Below are 24,423 nucleotides of genomic sequence, written 5' to 3'. Positions count from 1 at the left end.
GACGTGATACCCACGTTTGTGAATATGATAACTCAAGAACAAGGCAAATTACGATTTTCCAATTGATACCGTTGGTGCACCTACACCTGTTTAAGATCGCCCTAAATGATGTCAATCTGATTAACCCTCTCAGGCTCAAATTAAACTTTTTGTTGCTAATGCACAACCAAGTCCTGCAGTGGTACTTCTGAGTAAAAAAAAACACATAAAATATGTATGTGGGGTAATCAGGTTGTTAGTTTTTAACTGTTGCAAATCGGCAACGCCTGCCTCGAGAGGGTTAATGTCTGGACTTTGATTAGGCCAATCTAAAGCCTTCATTTAGTTTTGGGTTTTGAGTCATTCAGTAGGTGGACTTGCTGGTGTGCTTCGGATCATTGTCCTGCTATGTGAACCAAGTGTGCTTGAGGTTCAGAGCGTGAACTGATGGCCATTCATTCTCCATAAGACTTTTATGGTAGAGAGCAGCATTCATGCTTCTGCTCTTTACTGTAATACAGACCTGGATGGAGTATTTAATTACAACCGTACAGGTCCTAAAGCAGCAAAACAGCCCCAGACTATCACGCTACCACCACCAGGAGGTAGTGTAGGAGTGATGTTCTGTGAAATGCTCTGTTATTTTTATGCCAGAGTCAAACCTTCCTAAAAACATCAACTTTTGGCAAATGTGAGACGAGCGTTTGTGTCCTGTTTGGTCAGAAGTGGTTTTCTCTGTGGAACGCTCCCATGCATACTTTGCTGAACCTTAACTGAAGCGAGTGAGACCTGCTGTTCTTTAGCTATGGTGTTTGGATCTTTTGTGACCTCCTGGATGAGAATCGCTCTCACAGTGGTTCACTGGAGTCCTAAAGCATTAGAAAGGCTTCGTAAACCTTTCTAAGCTGACAGATTTCAGTTACTTTGTTTGACTTTAAGTGATTTCTTGATTCAACAGCTCTGGCAGTAATCAGACCTGGGTGGGGCCAGTGAAATTGAATGCAGCTGTCCAACAGATGTGATTAGTCACAGTTAATTCATGATTTAACAGGGAGGGGCAATTACTTTCTCCAGGTAGGATTGGATAGCTTTTTTTCCCCATAGTAAATAAAGCATTCTTACTAGAGTTGCTTTCCCACAGTCCTACAGGTTAAACAATTTTTATTTATCTTAAACTGAGTCTTGGTGCATCCACTCTGTTAATTGATTAATTCTTAAACAAGCCATTTTGACTCTTGTCAACTTTCTTGTGATTGGCAGCCTCTTGTAAACAGAAGGGTTGAACAGTGGGTGGGCGTGGCTTCTGGTTTCGAAAAAACAGAACTGTGTGCCTGGGCTGAACATTTTAAAGATGTGCCCTCTTGACGACCTCAAACAGATCAAAAACAGTCTGAAACATTCTCATCTGTTCACCAGAATCTTGAGACTCTGAAGACCACGTGTACCATGCTGGAGGAACAGGTCATGGAGCTGGAGACTATGAATGATGAACTGCTGGAGAAGGAGAGACAGTGGGATGCCTGGAGGGCAACACTGGAGGAGGAGAAGAACCAGGCTGAGCGGAGGACCAGAGAGATCCAGAGACTCTTAGACACTGAAAAACAGAATAGGTGACCACCACAAGATGTATCACTGTAACTGTGGGTGTTAACTAATGAATCCTAAATAGCCAAAATGTTTTCCTCAATGTTCTGTTTCTATTTTGCTTGTAATTTTCTTGCTACTATGAAAACAGTCTACAGCACATTAACTTATATTCAGTGCACCTATAGTTGCCTCAAAGAAACGTTAGTATATTTATTTCTGCACATTGCAATAGTCCAGTTATGTAATCTTGCCACAAGACCTTTAAGGAGGCTTATGAGTTTCTTATTTCATCAGCAGAGAAAACTATTTTTGCTCTAAATGTTTCTCTTGCTATCAGTGTTGGATAAAGCTCCCTTCGCCTACACGCACTGGATTCGACAGGCTTTGCCGTATTGTCTAGGGTCTGTCAAAGCAGGAATTCTAGGTAAAATATGAAATGATTTTCTGAGTTGCCTGGAACAGTGGAAAGTGAAGAAAATTAGGTAAACTTTAAAGCATTCAAAAACTGAAATTACATTTTTAGTGGTGTGTTTTCCTCTATCCAGAACCACGCGACTTTACCCCAAACAAACCAATGAGTGAAACAGCAATATGAACATTACGAAATACTTTAGTCAGTTTGTTTCAAAGAGCCTGTAAACACATAATAGATGAACTTGAAGAGCACGCACTCGAAGGCTGAAAAATAACTGGCACTAACTTTTCTCCGATCTAGGCTCCGTGCAGAGCAGCGCAGCACCGAGTCTCGGCAGGCTGTGGAACAGGCAGTTAAAGAGCACAAAGCTGAGATCCTGGCCCTGCAGCAGGCCCTCAAAGACCAGAAACTCAAAGCCGAGAGCCTTGCAGACACTGTACGCATTTTCACACTCCTGAATAACATCTGTTAAGTTTTGTGTAGTTAGCAGATGTCGCGGCAAACTCTTCCTTTTCATTCCTCAGCTGAACGATCTGGAGAAGAAGCATGCCATGCTGGAGATGAATGCCCGCAGTTTGCAGCAAAAACTGGAGAGTGAGAGAGAGCTGAAGCAGAGGCTGCTGGAAGAGGCACAGTGTTTCATTATTTTCACAGAGCCACTGATCTGATCATTTTATTACACTTTTATTACAGACATATGGTCAAAACCGGAAAATAAATCGGTTCTATTTTTCAGAAATTCTTAGCAGTAATAATAATAAACCTTTCTGTATGAAACCACGCTGAAAGGTATAGCAATCAGTAAAAGCAATCAGTTGTAAGAAGTGTGTGTGGCTTAGTAAAGACATTCAGAGGGTGATGTAAAGGTGCTTTACCTCCACAGCAAGAGAAGCTGCAACAGCAGATGGATGCCCAGAAGACCCACATATTTCGTCTGACCCAGGGGCTGCAGGACGCTTTGGACCAGACTGACCTGTTGAAAACTGAAAGGACTGACCTGGAATACCAGCTGGAGAACATCCAGGTGCTGCTACACACATACATGCACACGCCTACTAAAGACAAATGAAAAAAACCCACACATGTAGGAACCATGTGAGTTTTAAATCACTGCAGGTACATGTACGTTGCTGGACTGTGTCATTTTCAGTCTTGTTTCTCCCCCACTGTTCTGAGCCACACGTATGTGCACACACACTATTTGTTTTACAGCACACAACTCCCTCCCCTACTTTCTGTCTCTGTCAACCTCTCTGTATGAAATGAAGTACTTGAGAAGAAATTCATGGCAGTAGTGATGTTCACTTAGCTCCACCTGCAGGCTGTATACTCTCATGAGAAGGTGAAAATGGAGGGAACCATTACCCAGCAGACTAAGCTCATAGACTTCCTCCAGTCCCAGGCACACGGTGGCTCCAAGAAGAAAAAGGTCAGATGGGATTAAATATCTCTCTCTCTCTCTCTACATATATAGATATAGATATAGATATATATAGATATACAGATATATATAGATATACAATAATTTCTTATCTTTCTATTTCTTTTTGTTCATTTATGGGCTCATTTCTTGTGTTTCTCCCTGTTTGTGTTTGCTTGTGTGTGCCTCAGGGTCTCTTTGGACGTCGTCGGGAGGACCTGTTGGCCGCCATGGCTGCTCAGGCTCAGACTCAGGGTCAGACTCAGACTCAAGGCCAGGCTTCCCCTGTGCCTGCCATCCAGCCGGTGCCTCTGCAGTACAGCGACATGAAGGCAGCTCTAGACAAAGAACGTTCTCGTTGCACAGAGTTAGAAGATGCTCTGCAGAAAATGAGAGCAGAACTGCGAGCACTGAGAGAAGAAGGTGAGACTGCCCTGCACCAATCTGTGGACTCCAATTTACACTCTGTTGTTCATTTATAATCATCAGTAGAAACTTGAACTAAGAATTTTTTTAAATTTTACTCAAAACAAAATACTCAAAGTCAGTCTTTCCAACCCAGCTCTGCAGTATAAGGACCACGGAAGTTCTACAAACCCAGCCACAGCTCGGCAACAGATAATTATGTCTGCCATGGTGAAGTCTCCTGAGCACCAGCAGGGCCCCACCAGCCTTGCACCCTCCAACTCTGGACGGAGGAAGGACACTCCCACACCTGAGGGTAAGGGAAGGGTGATTTTCATAGTAGCTCAGTGTGTTTTTTTTTAATCCAATGGCACAAACATGCAGGCTCACAGGAGATGCATAGAGGAGAGTGAGGTAAGATGAGCCGGCAGGTTTGTTATCGCATTTAGGCAACCATTCATAATTTTTGTCATGTGACTTTTTCTTCTTTTTTACCTTGCTGTGTAAGGAAGAACTATTTAAGAAGACGTGTAAACAGCTCAAGTCAAAGCCTTTTTTGGCAGCTCAGTTGATCAAGTTCAATCAGATGTACTGTGTAGAAACATGTGAAGAAGTCAGTAAAGTGCTCTAGTTTACTCTAGTATAAGTCTGATAAACACTGTGGTTGTGGCGTAACATGGGAAAGAGCCTTTGTGGTAAGCTGTGCTTACATCAAGTGAGATATTTGAGGTTTAAACTCGTTTCCATCATACCAGTGAGCAGATATTGTTCTCATTTTAGACGCGCTGTAGCCCGAGCACTATCATGCAGCATAATTATAGAAGAAAAAGAAACACAGGTCCCCTGCACCGCTATTCTTCAAACCTAGACCTCTGTATTCGGGATGCAACGATACCAATTTTTTCAAACTGATACGATACCGATACTTGGATCTGAGTAATTGCCGATACAGAGTACAAAAAACAATACTTCTACCACACACACACACACACACACACACACACACACACACACACACACACACACACACACACACAAATGCAATGAATTGGAAGACAGGTTTTATTTTATTCTCTGCCGATAAAAAATTAAATCTTAATAAAAAAGACCACAAAAAAATTTCAAGTGAAAAGTAAGCACTTCTGTTAAATTATTGCAGAGTCTCCACATTGTAATTTAACAAAATATCACTGAACTATTGACACTGTCTCGAGCTTTCAGAATAATAAATAAACACTTCTGTTTGGAATAAAATAAATACAAATTAGGTTTGAGAATAAAATAAACTTTTAAATTATTGCAGAGTGTCCATATTGTAAACAAACAAACAAAATAACGAAAGTATTTGGCATTGACAAATAAACTCCTCATCTGCCCGTGGATCATCAGTCCACTGTGCCGTTAAACCGAGGACTGACATCGCGCACACACTGATTGTCTTTACCTCTTTACAAAGTTTTGACACCATTATCTCCCTGATGTATGGGCGGCTGGGAATTTCATATCGCAGCTCGAGTATGCTGAGAAGACGATGCAATCCTATGTTTTCCACGACCGGCATTGGCTGGTCATCCAGAGCGATAAAATGAGTCAGAGCCTCTGTTTTAACTGCCCGTGGATTTTCTCTTGACATTTTTCATTGCTTTTCCAAAACCTGAGTTAAAGTTGGCTGTTCCGGTCCACACTGCTGACATTTTGTTTAGCCTGGCTACAGCAGCCTCCAGTTTCTCTTTTTTATCTGGAGCCGCCAGTCTCACTCGCCTAACCCTGTGCCTGTTTAGCGCGGGATGTCCCCCTAGTGGCCAATCTAAAAAACTACAACAGAAATGACAAGCCACCCTCTGATTAATGAAATAAGTTGGTATCGGTTCATGGTATCAGTTAACTTTTATGAGTACGAGTACACACATATTTTACAGTATCGGCCCTGATACCCGATACCAGTATCGGTATCGGTGCATCCCTACTCTGCATGAAGTATCTGCAGAAGTATACAGTATTGCATGCAGCAAGATTCTGAGCTCCTAGTGCTTGTTCTTGTTTGCTATTTTGAATAATGGTCAGCACAGCAGGTGCAGTGGTTAGCACTGTCGCTTCACAGCAAGAAAGGACTTGATTTGGGCCCCCATGCATGGAGCCCGCATGTTCTCCTTGTGTCTGTGTGGGTTTCCTCTGAGCAATCTGTTGTCCTCCTACAGTCCAAAGACATGCCGTATACTTTAACTGGTAATTTTAATTGGATGTAGAAGTATATAGAATAAAGCATTGTATCAATGTGTCTTGTTGTCACATTGATACAGTTCAGGCAGTTTTCTTCATACCTCAGAACTGTGGACAAGTTGTACTAGTATTTATTTCATTATCACCAATAATATGAGTAGAATTGGGGATTTGATTATTTAATTATTCGTTTTTTGTAACTATATTTTTCAGACAGCTGTTAAATCTTCTTACAGTCACACTAGATCAATTTTGGGGGTTGACTTGATCCCAAAGACCAATCGTTTTTTGGTTGTCTATTTAAGTGAGGCACAACTGATAGGTATCATATGACTTGAGTGCAAAATGGCTTATCTCTTAGCTGACTCTCCTCTACTGCCTCTGCAGCACACACCTCACATTCAAAGGTTGATTTTTGAAGCTCTTACTGTCTCTTCTTTCACACACCTTTCAGAGGGAAGGAGGGTCACTTTTGAAAGTAAGTCATCCAAATTCATGGTTTCTGCAGCTTGGTCTCTTATCTCTCCTCTACGTTGCTACATCCACATCTTTGACAGGCCAGATTTTAAAAGCTCTGCACTTTTATAGTATAAAATGTCAGATCTAAACAGGTTTGTCAGATGAGGCTGAAGAACCTTCAGTGCAGAGCTTTAGAAATCTGAAGCATTTTATCTTGGTTGCTGAAGCGTGTGATTTGCAGAAGCCTTCTACTTTATTTAACTCACTTTATTTCCACCTCAAATTCACATCATATACACAAATGTACCATATTAAAAATTCTGCAATGCAAAAACCGCTGTATGCACTTTAAACCCACACTCTGATCTAAAGGTATTATCTAGCCATTTTGTTAGTCAAGGTTACAACAAGAAAAGAAAAGTCTCATATCTACGTTTTATGTCATAGTGACCTGGTAGTCAAAAACAGAAACAACAGAAGCAAGAAAGGAAAGAAAGAAAAAGATGTACAGCTGTCAGTTACAATAGCAAATCTGATGGACACAAACAGCTTTGAGGCCTTGGGGAACAGACACAGGATCCCTGAGAGCGTCCTGTGTCAGATCCTTTGGGTTCTCTCTGGGATGCCGGATGAGATAACTGTGAATCTGACTTGTTCAGCACCTTTGGCTCATTGTTGTGTTCCTCAAGCTGTTCCTAAACAACTTTGCAGTCTGGGGGAAGGCCATTGCTGTCAGTGGGTGCCATTGCCAATGGGCAGGTGTATTTAGTTTGTAACAGCGCTTACCTTGGAGGTTTAACATCCGCATGAATGCCAGCTGCACAGCAGTTTGAACACTAATGTATGTGTTTCATGCAAGAGGACTAAAGAAGATGACCAAGTTATTATGATTTATTTTAAGTTGCTAGCTCTAATCATAAACAAGTGTAAAATGTACAGATTTTCAAAGTGCTTTTAAGAACTCGTTAATATAGATCAAAATCAAAAAGTGAAGTGATGCAGTTAAAATAAAAAGAACATAAATGCTGAACAGTGTGAACGGTATTACAAGTAAAATAAATAAACACGGAAATAGATAAGTCCATAAAGAAGTGATAAGAAGATAAAACACTTTGATCAGTTTTCTGTAAATGTACGTTTGTAATGTAATCTAGATGTAAATGAAAGGTGAGTTTGCGAACGTCAGCTCCTTTGTTAGAGAACAGTTAAGGGCTCTGATCAGAGGAACAACCCAGCAGCTCGGTTCCTTGGGTCTGACTGTAAATTTATAACACAGGTAAAAGCGTGGCACAAGTTTAAAATCAGCTGAAATAGCTGGATAAAATAGCTAGTATGCAGTAGCAAAACTGAGAGTGATATAGTGTTGTCTCTTTGATTTTGTTAAAAGCCTGGCAGCTGAGTTTAGGACAGACTGGAGGCGGGGGGAAAAGACCAAGGCTTTACATTTTAGCTTAAGTCCAATTAGACTGTAATTTGCCTCCATTCCCCTGCTATTACAATAAAGGTCTAAACAACAACAGCACTATGTGATGCTAGGATTTCGGAGCTTATACGCATCTATTAGTGAGATATGGCTCTATTGATTATTCCATTCTACTATGATTTACTCACTGATTTGGTCTCTTTCATACTTTTCTCATGCAACATCACATTAAGGTAGTTTTGTATGAGAAAAATACAAACGGGGCCATATTCATCAGTAACTTAACAACAATATTCAATAGATACATGAAATAAAGTGCTCACGTTTTTCTTTCTTTCCATGTTGGTTGTACACACAAGATTTGTAAATTTCATACTGATTGACATTATTATATCAATAAGCATGATCGTTTTGTTGCCATAATAATGACGTGAAATTTTTCAACCATCTTTAATGCAGAATGCAGTTCGCTGATGCTGACTGGATAATGCCTTTAAAATGCTGCAGTGTGTGGGCACAAGCAGAGGGACTGACAAAATGAAGAATCTGTTTCAAGCATTTCCGTCTTCAGAGTACTTGCATTAATGCATTTTGCCAAACATGTACCACTCCTTTTGGAAAGCTTTTGTTTTTTTTTTGTTGAACTGATCTCATAGATGGTATGGCATGATGCACTGAGGTTTTAAAGCGATGGATGTACCTGACAGAGTAAGACATGCTGGCGCTGCCTGCCCTGACTGTGTTCCCTGCTGACTGTATTCAGAGTATAGCCGTCGCTTGAAGGACAGTCAGAGAGACAGAGAGAGGGAGAGAGAGAGGGTGATGCACCACAACACGCCTCACCGCTTCACAGTGGGACTCAACATGAGAGCTGCCAAGTGTACCGTGTGCCTGGATACTGTGCACTTTGGTCGTCAGGCAGCTACCTGTCTTGGTAAGTTACAGTTGTGCTCACAAGGACTATCAACTAGACAGTGATGTATACCTTCACATAAACCATATTTTAACTTCTTGCTATATTACATTTTTCCACACATTTTCTGAAAGCATGCCTCATACTGTCAGAACTCTACACACAAATCAAAAAACACACACACAATGTGCAGAACTCTTCAATTATCCTGCAAAATGAAACTTTACATTCAAAACAATGTAAATGGAATTTTGTTTTCAAATGACACATGAATAGACATTTATAAGAACCAGTTGAACACTGATGTGCTTACAGTTTTTTCTGAATGCTTAAACCCTAACTGTGATTCCTGTAGCACAATCTCTAAAACTATTCAGACTTATAGCAAAACCACTCACTGAGTTTGCAAAACTAAAAGCACAAAAACTGCTTTGCACTCAGTTTGCAATTTTGTAACACACACTTTGCAAAACTGTAGGCACAATTCACTGCACAACACTCAATTACCAAATTTCCAACACACTCCTAGCAACAGTATACACATGTATGGCTATCATTAACACTAATTTGCCAACTGTCTGGCACACTTTCACATGTGAAAACTTTTTTAGATAATTAGTTCACTTTGCAATCAGCCTAAGCACTATAATACAGGTAAGCTGTGTGTGCGGAGTACAATGGAGGGAGCAGAAAGAGTGAGAAGTAGAGGAGGCCGAGGAAGAGGACGTGGAGGTGAAGAAGTAGGATGAAGAGGACGACAAGGACAAGGAGGAGCAAGAGGAAGACGAGGAGGGGGGAGAGGAAGATGAGGAGGGGGGAGAGGAGGATGAGGAGGGGGGAGAGGAAGGGTAGGAAGAGTAGGAAATAGGATTGCTGATGACATCAGAGCTACAATAGTGGACCATGTAATCAACCGTGGAATGACCCTGAGGGTAGCTGGCCAACGGGTCCAGCCTAACTCGAGCCGCTACACTGTAGCAAGTACCATAAGGACATCTTGAAATGAGAATCGGTTAGTACAGTCACTTCGCACAAAGATTTGTAGCACTGCCATATGCCAATGAGAAACACACCAATACCATTGATGTAAAAATACTGAAATTGTTACTTTACAGAATTGCTAGATGACCAGATGCTGGGGGCAGAGGAAGCATGTTCACTGCAGACCAAGTAACCCATATAGTCATTATGGCGATTGCAAATAATCCTATACTTGGAAATGAACACTTGTGTTTGTTTTGATGTGTTTGAATAAACACCAGTACTTGAAGTTTGGATCCCTCTATGCTTATGGATCTATGACAGAAGTATGAGCTCAAACTGACATAGCCTACCTTGTGCACAGAGAAAGCAAAAGCCAGATGTGTTTTGTATTCATACCATCAGTGTGCAGTTGGCGCATTGTGTGCTTAGTAGATGATGGCTTGTGTGTACTGTTTGATACGGAAACACCATTTTTACGAAGGTGTGAAGAGTTAATCTAGCTGTGTTTGCTTTTGCAAGAGAACTACAATGTTTTGATTATTGGGTGACAGGTTTTCTTATTTGTGTGAAGAGTTTTGCAAAATTAGCCAATAGTTACAAAAAATGTGCTTAGGCATTCAGAAAAAACTGTAAGCGTAACGCTTGGCTTTTCCCCCGCCCATATAAATCTGGAGAGGATCCTATCCCATTCTGCAAAGTATCTATCAGGGCTTTCTATAGAAACAGCCTGGAACAAAAAGCTCTGATTTCGTAATTGCAATTATGTGTGAAAGGTGTTTAGCAATGTGGTTAGTATGCAAAGTTGGGCAACTGAGTTTACAATTTTGAAAAGTTCAACACTGAACAAAAAAGGCTTACGTTAAGTCATTATGATGACTGGAGACGAAGTGGTCATAGTGTTTTACATTACAGTTTTTTCTGAATGCTTAAACCCTAACTGTGATTCCTGTAGCACAATCTCTAAAACTATTCAGACTTATAGCAAAACCACTCACTGAGTTTGCAAAACTAAAAGCACAAAAACTGCTTTGCACTCAGTTTGCAATTTTGTAACACACACTTTGCAAAACTGTAGGCACAATTCACTGCACAACACTAAATTACCAAATTTCCAACACACTCCTAGCAAAAGTATACACATGTATGGCTATCATTAACACTAATTTGCCAACTGTCTGGCACACTTTCACATGTGAAAACTTTTTTAGATAATTAGTTCACTTTGCAATCAGCCTAAGCACTATAATACAGGTAAGCTGTGTGTGCGGAGTACAATGGAGGGAGCAGAAAGAGTGAGAAGTAGAGGAGGCCGAGGAAGAGGACGTGGAGGTGAAGAAGTAGGATGAAGAGGACGACAAGGACAAGGAGGAGCAAGAGGAAGACGAGGAGGGGGGAGAGGAAGGGTAGGAAGAGTAAGAAATAGAATTACTGATGACATCAGAGCTACAATAGTGGACCATGTAATCAACCATGTAATCAACAGTGGAATGACCCTGAGGGTAGCTGGCCAACGGGTCCAGCCTAACTCGAGCCGCTACACTGTAGCAAGTACCATAAGGACATCTTGAAATGAGAATCGGTTAGTACAGTCACTCCGCACAAAGATTTGTAGCACTGCCATATGCCAATGAGAAACACACCAATACCATTGATGTAAAAATACTGAAATTGTTACTTTACAGAATTGCTAGATGACCAGATGCTGGGGGCAGAGGAAGCATGTTCACTGCAGACCAAGTAACCCATATAGTCATTATGGCGATTGCAAATAATCCTATACTTGGAAATGAACACTTGTGTTTGTTTTGATGTGTTTGAATAAACACCAGTACTTGAAGTTTGGATCCCTCTATGCTTATGGATCTATGACAGAAGTATGAGCTCAAACTGACATAGCCTACCTTGTGCACAGAGAAAGCAAAAGCCAGATGTGTTTTGTATTCATACCATCAGTGTGCAGTTGGCGCATTGTGTGCTTAGTAGATGATGGCTTGTGTGTACTGTTTGATACGGAAACACCATTTTTACGACGGTGTGAAGAGTTAATCTAGCTGTGTTTGCTTTTGCAAGAGAACTACAATGTTTTGATTATTGAGTGACAGGTTTTCTTATTTGTGTGAAGAGTTTTGCAAAATTAGCCAATAGTTACAAAAAATGTGCTCAAGCAATCAGAAAAAACTGTAAGCGTAACGCTTGGCTTTTTCCCCGCCCATATAAATCTGGAGAGGATCCTATCCCATTCTGCAAAGTATCTATCAGGGCTTTCTATAGAAACAGCCTGGAACAAAAAGCTCTGATTTCGTAATTGCAATTATGTGTGAAAGGTGTTTAGCAATGTGGTTAGTATGCAAAGTTGGGCAACTGAGTTTACAATTTTGAAAAGTTCAACACTGAACAAAAAAGGCTTACGTTAAGTCATTATGATGACTGGAGACGAAGTGGTCATAGTGTTTTACATTAAGCACATCAGTGTTTAACTGGTTCTTATAAATGTCTATTCATGTGATGGTTTGTGTGTCATTTGAAAACAAAACGCCATTTTGACAAGAAATTACATTGTTTTGAATGTAGAGTTTCATTTTGCAGGAGAATTGAAGGGTTTTGCTCGTTGTGTGTGTGTTTTTTTGATTTGTGTGCAGAGTTCTGACAATATGAGGGATGTTTTCAGGAAATGTGTGTAAACAATTGAGAAAAAATGTATGTTGCTGTCTCTCCGTCTTCTATTTGCCAGACTGAATCCTGATTCATCTTTCAAAATATATCCCATGGAGGTTTCCATGGAATCCATTTCAAACACTCTATAATAGATAATAGATAAGTAGTGATACAGAAAGACAGACTAATGAAATAGTGTATTTACAGTATATGCACTCCAGATATATGTGCACTATTACAATATAGTCTACAGTACTGCAAGAGTACCATCTGTAACAACCTAGCCAACAGTAAGAGTAGGCCTATGGGCACAGAACTGTACTGGAAGAGTCACTGGTTACAGGTTACACTCGCACATACTGATATCGTAGATCTTTAAGTCTTGCAGAGGGTCTGATCACATCATTAGAAACATGTGTGTTCAGCTGTGAGTTGCTGTGTGTAAAAGATGACAGCTGTGTTGAAGTTGTGCTCACATTTTGCTGCCAGTGTTTACAGTTTTGCAACACACATGTGAAATGTGTTTAGTGACTAAGGATATGTTTAAGGTTTTGAAAAACAGAGTGTATGAGTTTTGCAAATCGTGTCTAAGTACCTGAACCGTGTTTAAGGTTTGGCCAAAAGACTGTTTGATAGCTTAGAGAATGGAGTTTAGTGTTTTACCAATTCAGAAAAACTGTGATAAGACCAAAGTTGACATTAGCCTTTCTGTCTGTGTTTTGAAGTTTTCCGTTTTACAATGAAAGTCATCATTCTGGGTTTTAATAGCAGCATTTCATCTTTAAATCTTTACGTTAGTGAACACATATACAAAATGTTCAGTCTTTGACGGTTTGCAGATGTTTAACAGTTGGCAAACACAAGCTTTTTTCACAAGAAGAGAGCATTTTTATGGACAGATAAACCTACTGTGCATTCTCCTTACGCTGATAGTGTTAACACGCTCTCCTTTTAGACTGGCGGTGTCAGTAGTGTCGCTCTGCTCTCTCCTCAGAATGCCATGCATTGTGCCACCCGAAATGCTCCCCCTGCCTTCCAGCCACATGCGGGATGTCCAGTGACTGCTCCCTGCATCTGTCTGAGGGCCTGTGTCGAGATAAGAGCAGCGCACCGGGCCAGCAGCTGAAAGAGGCCGGCGGACACATGCACTTGGAGGGCTGGATGAAACAGCCCAGGTTAGCTGTGGACACAGTGGTGTCTGACTCAGTCTTTGCTCACTTGCATTATTATATATCAAGACCGTCCTACACATCACCTGCCGAAACAGCTGCACATAAATCTGCAGTTCTAATGTGCAGACTTCACACATACCCGTTTTTTTTAAGTGAGTTAAACCTCCAGCAGTGAGATGAGATGAATGTGAGACACGATTTAACAAAATCTGACAAATTAGAGCATTATAGTGTCTGATAAATATCAACCTTAGATTTTGAATATTAGTAGTAGTAAAAGTACAAATTTCAAAACTTTTTTTTTGCCTTTTTTTCTGTAATTCTCCAGTTCTCAGTTTCACTTTGTGTTACTGTGTATTTGGCTTCTTCTTTATTGTTTTTTTAATGCCATGTTTACAAACAGTGATTTTTTCTGAGCATCTGATCTTTTCATCCACATGTGTTACATTTCACAACGGTAGAGATTTACAAACGAGGAGTGTCCGTACAAACAGCTTTAAAAATTAAAAAAGACAACAAGAGTGGATACATCACACAGCATTTTATACATCTGATGTTTCGTACGTACAGTCATGTGAAAAAGAAATGACACCCAAGACGGCAAAGTTATCTCAGGACTCACCTGGTCTTTAGCAGATCTTCTAGTTAAGTAAATACTAAATTAGGGGATTTACATATTGTATACATCATTAACAAAAACGTAATAAATCAAACAATATGCCAATATGCAGAAACAGTGTGTGGAAAAACAAAGTCCACCTGTACTCAATTACGAGGGAACGTAGCAGCCAGCTGCTGCTAATCACATATATTGATTAATTGATGGTCAACAAGCGAGAGCAACTCACATGCTCACAGCTGTAAAAGCAGAAGTTTTGGAACATTTGGGTGTGTGTTACAGTGTCAAGGAGGAAAGACATCAGTGATGATCTTAAAGAAGCAATCGTTAGTACCTGCCAATCTGGGAAGGGCCATGAGTTACATACATTTCCATACAATATGGAGTCTGTCAATCTACAGTGAGGGAGCTATATGTGTAACACACGGGGAACACTAAAGCAGTCGCGCCAGAATGTCCTGCTAAAAAGAAAGATTCTTTAAAATACAAGGGGGAGCAAGCGAGTCAGATACCCAGGGCACAGAGATGAAGCAGGACATTCTGATCAGAAACAGTTTATTACTAGACCAGGGAGCACAAATAAAACATCCTTAAAATGTACATAATAAAATGTTGTCAATCTAGTAAAACAATCCTAAAACCCGTAAAACTACCATCTTCTACATTCACTAAAAACCCCCTGCTATAATTATGCCACATGTTCATTATGGGTCCATCAGCAGGCCAGGAATTCCAGCTTTAGAGCAGAGTTCACGCCAGCCCCGTCTTCGGCAGACAAGGAAGAGCCTCCCATCTTCTTGTCCTTCCACTGGCCCATCATATCCCAGCCCAGCTTGCGTTCTGCACCCGAATCCATCATGCGACCACCGCCACAGCTCCCCTTGCGTCGGTGTCCTGTAAAATAACAAACAGGGGCCAGAATAATGGTTCCAGAAGCAGCCGTGGCTCATGGCCATGGCGACCTTCTCCCAACCCAGCTGCACCCAGTAAACAACAGTAGAGACCCTACTCACAAATGCAGGTAAACCTCTGCCCTGCTGCCAATCACACGCGTTGTCTCCTACTGTTGCCATTCCATGAGGTCAGGACTGGGTCGCCGGGTCACGCTGGCCATCTAGCATTAACTTTCCAGTCTGGGGCCTCTCTCCTTCAGTGCTCAGCTAGCCTGCTTTTAAAAGGTCTTTACACAGCTGATAGGCCACCTCTGGACACACCCCTGCCTCAGCAGGTGGTCCCGATCAGCTAATTTGTCCCATGTGTAGCCAGTCCACAGTGGATTAAAAACTATGTCACATAAAACACTAAAAACCATGCAATAGAAACAGAATAAAACCATGCAAATAAAACGACACACATAAATAAACACTAAAAATCAGAATAAAAACAATATACAAGATAAATACAAATTTCCACTGTGTGACATCTGCACCCATGTCCTCTAACTGATCAGGTGGCCTGATGTTACTGAGAACAACTCCTCATAGGCCCTCACAATAATACTCCGTCTGGTAAAATGCACTCATCTGTCTTCACAGTGGTATTGTTGTCGTCTTGTGTTTTTGCAGGAATGGCAAACGAGGCCAGGGCTGGGAGAGGAAATATGTGGTCCTGGATGGGACTAAAATATCCATCTATGAGATAGAGCCCAGAGAAGGTGACATGTTTAGCTGTCTGGATTTTTAGATAGATGGAAAGTTATTAGAGTGGGCACCAGTGCTTATGAATCTCCTTATGTGTGTTGCTCAGACTCAGTGAAACCACTGGAGGAGTTTGATCTGTGTCTGTCAGATGGGGAGGTGGTGGTTCATGGAGCAGTGGGAGCATCTGAACTACCAAACACTGCCAAGTCAGGTAGATGTGAAGTGTACCAGGCAGCCTTTGCCTTCCCAATGTTGTTCAAAAGTCTGTCAAATATTAATCATTTGAAGTCGTGTCATACTTTATTCTCTCTGTGTGTCAGATGTTCCTTATGTCCTAAAGCTGGAGTCACGGTGTCACACTCCCTGTTGGCCTGGTCAGGCTGTTTACTTCATGGCTCCCAGTTTCCCAGACAAACAGCGCTGGGTGGCTGTGATGGAGTCTGTGGTGGCTGCGGGCCGAGCCTCCCGGGAGAAGGCAGAGGCTGACGCAGTGAGTATCTCCAGAGCAGGCGAACGCAACCCGGGGCAGCTCGCTCTCTGTCTTTAATGTCTCCTGACTCAATTCATATCCGGCCGTGGTCACAGCTGTCGCGTCTGTGGTCGTAAACATGATATTTGACTGTGTTGGTGCTGTTCACCATGAGCAGATTTCCCCTCCGTAGACTATTTAAGACGTAGGTTTCGAGCTTAAAGTTTAACGGGTAGTTTCGCTTACGTGCGTCATTAATTGTCCCTTTCTTCTCTCTTCTTTTCTCTTTCTCTCCTCTCTCTTTGTCTCTCTCGCCTGTGTTTGTTGCTTTTTCATCGTGACACATTGTATGTCCGGCATATGGGCGTGTTTTGTCGATTTGCTCTATTCCTACCCATGTGTCACTGCACACATAGGCTGCTGTGTCCAAAAGACAAATGGTTCTGTCTCCACTGGTCCAGGTAAACAGTTAGACACGAGACATTTTGACACACACGAGCACTGCACATCCTACACGAGGCACGCTGTAGTGCATGAGTCTGTCATTTCGTTGGCTGTCACCTGCCCCCCACCCTGCTGTCACTTCACTTGCTGTGACCACTTCTCACTTTCACTATCCTTTGCTGTATCCTGAACAAACTCTCAAATATTCTTCCCTGTCTCCGATGTCCTTTTTTCTAACCACAGTACACAAATATTCGCCAAGATGTCTGATCATCTTTGGGTTGAATCTCTGCAGCTGTCCTGTCCGGAGGAGCAGGGACCGCACTGCCGAGTTTTACCTGTTTGTGTACTTGTCTGCGTTGTTACCTCTGCCCTTTCTGCACACTCCTCTGAGGGAGGCTGGGACTCAAGTCACTTGACTTAACCAAGAGACGCAAGTCATATTCTTACTAATCTTTAAAAGAAAAAAGCAACGACAAGATCTAGAGCTGAATGTGGTAATATTAAAATTACATGAAACTAATGTTGTCCAAGTAATTTTTTCTCATCCTCATTAACTTGTAAATTCAGGTTGATATGAGTGAAACGACGAGTGAAACCTCATGTGTCAGTCATGGAGTTCATCTGAAGTCACCTTATGGGTGACTCTGTAAACGGCAATGCTCATTTTTCATAATTTACTCTATTTATAGACCAATCACTGAAATTGTATAAGCACTATGAATGTGATGGACATGAGCTTAGTACATCTGTCATCCATATAAATCAGCACAGATGCTGATTGGGTACACAGGCGAGTGAGGCCTAAAGCTTGCTACTGTACTTCTACCCAATCCCTAAAGGAGTTCAAATTCCTATCAGACTCAATTGCCACCTTTTAATATTAATAGTTTAAGTTGCTATGGCGACTGTCCTAATCTGCTTGACCCTCTCATCTCAGCTTGCAGCTGTATGTATCTAATTCTGTTGTATATGTGTAGAAGATATCAGCAGCGTATGAGCTGGAACACTGACTCAGTAATGAGGGAGCCGGCGGTGATGCTGATTAGTGTTAATAATGACTCTTGTTTAAACGCAGTAGAGCTTGTAGACTTTGATCCTTTCACTCTGATCATTTGTGTAAACATTACGTTTTTGCAATCTGTACTTGACCACTGGCAAAATATTTACTTCATTTATTCATTTCGAATGTAAAATCTTGTTCTCAGCTTCGTAGGAGTCGCTAATGTTTATTAAAAGTATCTTTTATTCCCTTTAATGCTGACAAGTGGTACAAAATTACTTTATTACAAATGAAAGCATCGTTTCGTTGGTACTGTAGAGCCTCTGAATAAAACAGCGTGCTATTAAAGGTCTAACAAGTATAACTTTCTATCCGTGACCTGAAGCTGAAGACCGCTTGTGACTTGGTCCCACGTCTGACACTGTGATTCTGAACCCAGTCCTCCAGCCATCCAGCCCCTCCCGTCCTGCTCCTCTGTTCCCTCCTACCCAAGGTCACGTGGAGGTCGTGATCCAGCTGACCCTTCACCCCTCTCTGTTCTTTCAGAAGCTGCTGGGAAACTCTCTGCTGAAGCTGGAGGGAGATGACAGGCTGGACATTAACTGCACCCTTCCGCTCACAGATCAGGTAGGAACATGTTTTATATGCTATAAAATGATATTCATATGTAACTACATATATATTTATTAGAAAATATGTTTACTTCTTAATTGTGCATTTTAAGCAGTAGAAAATGACATGATCTGCAGTTGCAGGTGTATTCAGGAGAAGAACGATGTATTGGAGCATGGAGCAGATGCTCGGGGCTCTCTGCCAGGATTTGCCGCATGTTGCTCCAGTTTGAAATGTCACCACGTTCACCTGAATATTTTTTTTTTTTTGTGTTTCGCTGCTGTGCCGCAGATCGTTCTGGTGGGCTCTGAAGAGGGGCTGTATGCGCTGAATGTTATCAAGAACTCCCTGACTCACATTCCTGGCCTGGGGTCAGTCTTTCAGATCTACATCATCAAAGAGCAGGAGAAACTGCTGATGATTGTTGGTGAGAGGCCCAGCTTTGGTATTTTCAGTAGAAAATAAATGTCTGCTGAGCAGCAGGAGTCGACTCTAGATTTTCATTCGCTGAGACAGTCACAGTGTCGGTCGTAAATCAAAAGGTCAATATCTGCTGCCATTACAAATAATTGGCATAATTGATGAAGTGCAATTATTATGCATCATTTAAACTGAAAGGTTGGTCTGCCATACTAATAACTTTGGAGAAACTTGTAAATATCTTGTTACACAAGACAGCAGGGTGGCTTAAAAGTGACTAATGTCTTTATCCTTGAACAAGCTATGTGTAATGTCTGTGTGCTGCAGGGGATGAGCGAGCGCTGTGTCTGGTGGAGATTAAAAGAGTGAAGCAGTCTCTGGCCCAGTCCCACCTGCCTAGCCAGTCTGAACTGGCTCCATACATCTTTGAGACTGTGAAAGGCTGCCATCTGTTTGCTGCAGGAAAGGTAGTTCTTCTGTCTTTGCATGAATGCTGTTTTCATGGTTGAAATGTGACCGTACGTACGAGCGTGTGCATTCTCTTTACAGATAGACAACACGCCTTGTATATGTGCTGCAATGCCAAACAAAATAACCATTCTGCGCTACAATGAAAATCTTAGCAAATACTGCATTCGTAAGGTGAGTATGACACAGTACAGTCTGTTATACTGTTGAAAGTATGTCATGCTTTTTTTCTTTTGACCAAACAAAGGTAACGTTTGGTTTTAAAGTGGATAAATCTTCTACCTTCAAAACATTTTCTACTACTAGATGTGCTTCAAAGTACTGGCTTTCCCTCACCACCTAATTCTTTACCTCACAGGAAATTGAAACTCTGGAGCCCTGCAGCTGCATCCATCTGACCAGTTACAGCATCATCATCGGCACAAACAAGTTCTACGAGATTGAAATGAAGCAATTTGTACTTGAGGGTGAAGTACTTCTTTATGCCTTTAATGCTTCCAGGATCAAATCAGTTACCAGCCAGTCACAGGATGATATTTTACGGTTGTTGGATCACTGTGTGGCTTTTAACCTCAGCTTTTTCCGCTGCAGAATTCTTGGACAAGAACGACGTTTCGTTGGCCCCGGCTGTGTTTGCAGCCTCGTCTCACAGTTTTCCCATCGCCATCATGCAGGTGGCCAGCAGCATGCAGAAGGAGGAATATCTTCTGTGTTTTCACGGTAAATCCATAGGAACTGAGCTCCATGAGCTCATGAGATACGATTAGCCAAGTCAGTGCAACAGAAGGGGTTTTTCTTCTAACCTGGCTAGATCGAAACATGTTTCAGGCTCCAAGTGTTTTACATTTTCAGCTGGGTGAATGTGTTTTACACATGCATCCTGTTGTGCTAGTAGTACTGCAGTTTCAGAAGCACAAACTGTTAGTGTCCCAGGATTTTTAATGCACTCGTTGCATAGTGGTTACCACTCCGACACTCCAAAGACATGTACTTACTGGGGATAGGTTACTGATTCTAAATGTCTATTCTAGGTATACATCTATAAATAATAAATGCTAATCTGGGTATATAAGCTGAATAACATTTTTCGGGATTAAAGCTATTATATTATAAAAGTGTGCTTAAAATACTGCTGTCTGCACACAGTGTTTTGTCTGTAAGAGTATGATGAAGAGTGCAGCAAATGTTTCTGTGGCAGAGTTTGGAGTGTTTGTGGACTCGTATGGACGAAGAAGCCGCACTGAGGAAATCAAGTGGAGCCGTTTGCCTCTGTCGTTTGGTAACTGCTGTTTCTTTCATCTTAATTCTCTCATTGAATTAAAAAAAACAAACAAAAAAAAAAAAACAACACACCATTAACTGTACCAAATCCACTAAATAACTAAATAATTGTGTGTGTCGTCTGTTGCAGCCTACAGAGAGCCCTACCTGTTTGTCACCTACTTCAACTCCTTGGATGTCATCGAGGTGCAGGGGCACGCTGCTCTGGGGTGAGACACAGTGGCCTCTTTGTGCCACATCTTACACTCGTTGAGTTTACTTCTCAGCTGCATTTCCCTCAATTTGGTCTTTTCTTCCAGTCCTACAGTGCTGGCACACCTAGATATTCCAAATCCACGTTACCTGGGCCCAGCTATTTCCTCTGGGGCAATTTACCTCGCCTCCTCCTACCAGAACAAACTGCGGGTCATCTGCTGTAAGGGAAGTCTGATCAGAGAGTCTGGGGAGCTCCAGAGGACCGGGTCCAGTCGAGGGTCAGTTCACTCTGTCATGTTTGCTCACTTTAATCCAGTTTAAACAAAGAAAAAAAATATTTCAGTGACAGTCGGAGTGAGTTAAACATTCAAACACAAAACAAATCACCCAAAAAGTCCTGAGCGCTTGTATTGTCTGCTAAAAATCACTGGAAGGTTGGCTTTGCTATGTCTGCTACCATCCATGGTGTGTTTTTGTTGTTGTTGTCAACAGTAGTCCCAGTAAGCGGTGTCCACCCACCTACACAGAGCACATCTCTAAGCGTCTGACCTCAGGCCCCGGCAGCCATGACGGCTTGCATCGGGAGCCGAGCACCCCACATCGTTATCGGGAGGGCCGCACAGAGTTCAGAAGAGACAAGTCTCCTGCCCGGCCTCTGGACCGGGAGAAGTCACCGGGCAGGGTGTTGGACAGCCGCAGGGAGAGGTCTCCTGGAAGATTCGGAGACAGCAGTCGACTCCACGCTGGTTCTGTCCGAACCCAGCTCGCACCTGTTAACAAGGTATGCAGAAGTTTCCGGTCGGCCTGTGGATGCGCTAAGGATTATTATGAACAAAATCAAACTGCCCTTCTGGTAGAAAGGGCATCCAAATATTTAATGAGTATGTTCTGCCTTGGATTTGATCAGACAAAAACAGTCCTATTCTTGATATGGCAACACAAAGCTGTTCTGAATGTGGATACATCATTCTGACATGTTTCCAGATGTCTTCTCCCCGGTTATTTCTGTCAATGTGCAGAAAAATACAGTTTATATCTGTAAAGTGTGGAAACTGTTGCGCTTTCACAAAGTCTTCTGAAGAGGCTCAAGCTCCAGCAGCGCTTGTGCTATAAAGAGCAAACTTACTGCTTAGTCAGCATGTTTGAGGTCATCCTGGTGAAGACTGCAAGAAAAAACCTTGCTCTTTATGCTGCATGTCTGTGAAGGTTCTCAGTCATCCAGGTCATCGTAGTCAAAGGAGCTTGCAAAGAAAAGCGTCTGGACTTCTTTAAGTTGCTTGAAAGTCTTTGTGCTGCAGTGTTGCTGCTGGAGTTTCAGACTCTAGATTTTTTTTTTTTTTTTTTTTTTTTTACAAACCTCTGTCTCAGCACAGATACATTTGTGCACATAACCACACACACAGTAGGTTATTTTGATTTTAACACAGTGACTCTGCAGACTGGTGTACACATGCGTGTGCTATGAGGAAGGCTAATCGTTATAGGGTCTGTCAATAAAACTGAATTGAAATGAATGAGTGAATTAAATAGGCTGGATCTCTTTTTCCATATCTAACAAGTTACTGTCTGCAGATGAAGTGCTGAACTATAGGTGAAATACACAACACAGGCTAAAGGCAAAACAGCTGATGTGTAGAGATGCAGAGAAATACTACATGAATGCGTTTGTGCTTTAAGCGCTGGGTTCAGTAAGACTGGGAGAAAGCCACGTGAATTTAAAAGCTGCGTCACTGCCCAGCATCAGGAAAAGGATCACCTCTGATTAGAGTTGCAGATTTTATTAAAATACTCCAGGCTGTGTAAGACAAATTCATCTGCAACCCCCAGTGGTGAGAGAGCAGGTAAAGAACAAATTTATAAAAAAAAAAATGAATTCAAAAAACAAAATTACTTTCTCGTTTTTTAAGGTTAATATGAATGAGGCTCAGTTGCCCTGTTTGAGGATAGATAATATTAAGTATTGTAACATGCAGACATCATGGGCTGCCTCTTGAGACATTTTTTATATAGTGTGTAACAAATCTGATAATAGAAGTCAAAATCTAACAAACAGGGAAAAAACAAAACAAAAAACACCTTCAAAGTGTCTGCATGCACACTGCTGAGGAAAAAAACCCTATAATATGCACCTTGTACTGGGATTCCCTGCTTCCTTCCTGCTGTTCCAAATAAATATTACTAGCAGCAGCGATCAGGTGCAAAATAAGACAAGCTTTATTGTTAAATTTAGCAGTTTGCTGTAAACTTCAGTAAATCATGTTTGTACGATTCATTTAAATACATATCCAGTAAGGCTACTCACCTTTAGTTTCACAACTGATGCTGCAGCTCTTCAGTAAATACAGACAACACCAAACTATTCATGATGTTTAAGCCACAGTGACACGCTTTGACCTTTGCTCTTAATCTGTGTTTGCAGGTGTGGGATCAGTCGTCAGTGTGAGTCCACTTGCTGCTCCTGACTGGAGGTTGTAGAGAACCAACTGCAAAAGCCCTTATTCCACCCTGAGTGCAAGCGCGCACACACACACGCACGCACAAACACACACACACGCACACACACACACACACACACACACGCACACTGCCTGTACATAGTGCAGCGTCAGTTCCTCGTTCAACCTCACAAAAACCTGCAACGGGAGACGTCTCCTGTGACAATCCTCTTGACACGTGCTTTTATGGGAGTTATCCCACAGTAGATTTGGTGGCAGGGAACCTACGCTGATCTACAGAAGCTACTTTCTATCTCCTCAAAGTTGTAAATATTGCTGTCGGAGTTTTTATAGATAAAAGGGAAGAGTCGGCTGGTAAAGCCATGTCTATTTTTTTTAAAAAATGAGTTTCTAAAGATGTTGCAGGGAGATTAACGCTGTCGCTGGCTAGGACGTACAATATCAACCTTACATAAGAATCTGAAATATCACAGGGTTTTTTCTCCGTTAAGAGAATTAAACTGACATTGAATTACTTTCATAGCTCACTAACGGAAGGGAGATCTGAGGAGGCAAGACTTTGCACACAAGACTGGATTTGATCAGGAGTTTAAAAGCTCATTTTTGTTACGCGACCAGATCAACCGTGTGGTCTTCTTGCCTGAATAGCCTTTGATATATAACTGCATAAGAGTGCTTCGACCGTCGTTGTCCGGCCATACTTTGTAAAACAATTATTAAGCAGTGTTTCGCTCCAAGTGTTCCTCGTGTTGTTTTTAGCAAACCTAAGAAAGAAACACGCAGCTCTGCCTCTGATGCCGGACGCCGTGCTGTCAGGCTGGCTCAAAGCGCCTCAGCTTGCTCTTAGTCCGCTGCTGCCGATTATGGTACAGATGTCCCGTTTCTGTGCAGTGATATGAAGTCTAGTAACCGTCAGGGGTCGTCACTTGCTTGTATCGTTTCTTTAGAGGCAGCAAGACCACCCCCCACTCATCACATCAGTGAGCATGACTAACTTAGAGCAGCACTGTCGCTTTTTGATCGATTCTCTTGGTTGTTCTTTTCTGTCATGTACTCACTTGGATTTGCATTCTATAAGTAGAAATTGATGTTAGACAGTGTAACTTAAGATTTTCTTGATTTTTAGAGCTGTATACCAGTACACGCATTAAACATGATTCTAGTGTCCGTTTTCTTCTTTGTGC

The 24,423-nt window shown here is 41.8% G+C and overlaps 1 protein-coding gene and 1 long non-coding RNA gene across 9 annotated transcripts in view; one reads left to right on the top strand and one right to left on the bottom strand.

Moving 5' to 3' along the window:
* The window catches only part of citb (citron rho-interacting serine/threonine kinase b), a 50,761-nt gene extending 26,355 nt beyond the window's left edge, over positions 1–24,406 (top strand). For 2 of the 8 annotated variants that reach the window (XM_026187268.2, XM_026187267.2), the window contains exons 17-41: positions 1,396–1,589; positions 2,282–2,417; positions 2,506–2,610; positions 2,865–3,005; positions 3,291–3,410; positions 3,593–3,824; positions 3,964–4,122; positions 6,481–6,504; positions 8,672–8,842; positions 13,455–13,635; positions 15,817–15,905; positions 15,998–16,102; positions 16,212–16,381; positions 16,777–16,821; positions 18,354–18,434; positions 18,711–18,846; positions 19,167–19,306; positions 19,389–19,481; positions 19,666–19,774; positions 19,899–20,027; positions 20,506–20,586; positions 20,719–20,797; positions 20,888–21,061; positions 21,276–21,564; positions 23,203–24,406. In XM_026187268.2, coding sequence (XP_026043053.1) covers positions 1,396–1,589; positions 2,282–2,417; positions 2,506–2,610; positions 2,865–3,005; positions 3,291–3,410; positions 3,593–3,824; positions 3,964–4,122; positions 6,481–6,504; positions 8,672–8,842; positions 13,455–13,635; positions 15,817–15,905; positions 15,998–16,102; positions 16,212–16,381; positions 16,777–16,821; positions 18,354–18,434; positions 18,711–18,846; positions 19,167–19,306; positions 19,389–19,481; positions 19,666–19,774; positions 19,899–20,027; positions 20,506–20,586; positions 20,719–20,797; positions 20,888–21,061; positions 21,276–21,564; positions 23,203–23,226 — 3,207 coding nt within the window. In that variant the 3' untranslated portion in view covers positions 23,227–24,406. The remainder of the gene's footprint in view (positions 1–1,395; positions 1,590–2,281; positions 2,418–2,505; positions 2,611–2,864; positions 3,006–3,290; positions 3,411–3,592; positions 3,825–3,963; positions 4,123–6,480; positions 6,505–8,671; positions 8,843–13,454; positions 13,636–15,816; positions 15,906–15,997; positions 16,103–16,211; positions 16,382–16,776; positions 16,822–18,353; positions 18,435–18,710; positions 18,847–19,166; positions 19,307–19,388; positions 19,482–19,665; positions 19,775–19,898; positions 20,028–20,505; positions 20,587–20,718; positions 20,798–20,887; positions 21,062–21,275; positions 21,565–23,202) is intronic. The other 6 variants (XM_026187269.2, XM_026187270.2, XM_080309037.1 and 3 more) reach the window with 6 other exon arrangements.
* LOC113033467 (uncharacterized) lies at positions 14,790–16,002 on the bottom strand. The gene is made up of 2 exons (XR_003274031.2): positions 15,265–16,002; positions 14,790–15,145 (listed from the first exon to the last, which is right to left on the bottom strand). It is a non-coding gene; the product is annotated as an uncharacterized LOC113033467 (long non-coding RNA).
* Positions 24,407–24,423: the final 17 nt, after the last annotated feature.

The sequence above is a fragment of the Astatotilapia calliptera genome, chromosome 12, assembly GCF_964374335.1.
Source record: "Astatotilapia calliptera chromosome 12, fAstCal68.1, whole genome shotgun sequence".
Classification (NCBI taxonomy): Eukaryota; Metazoa; Chordata; class Actinopteri; order Cichliformes; family Cichlidae; genus Astatotilapia; species Astatotilapia calliptera.
This window is presented reverse-complemented; position numbering and strand designations above follow the sequence as displayed.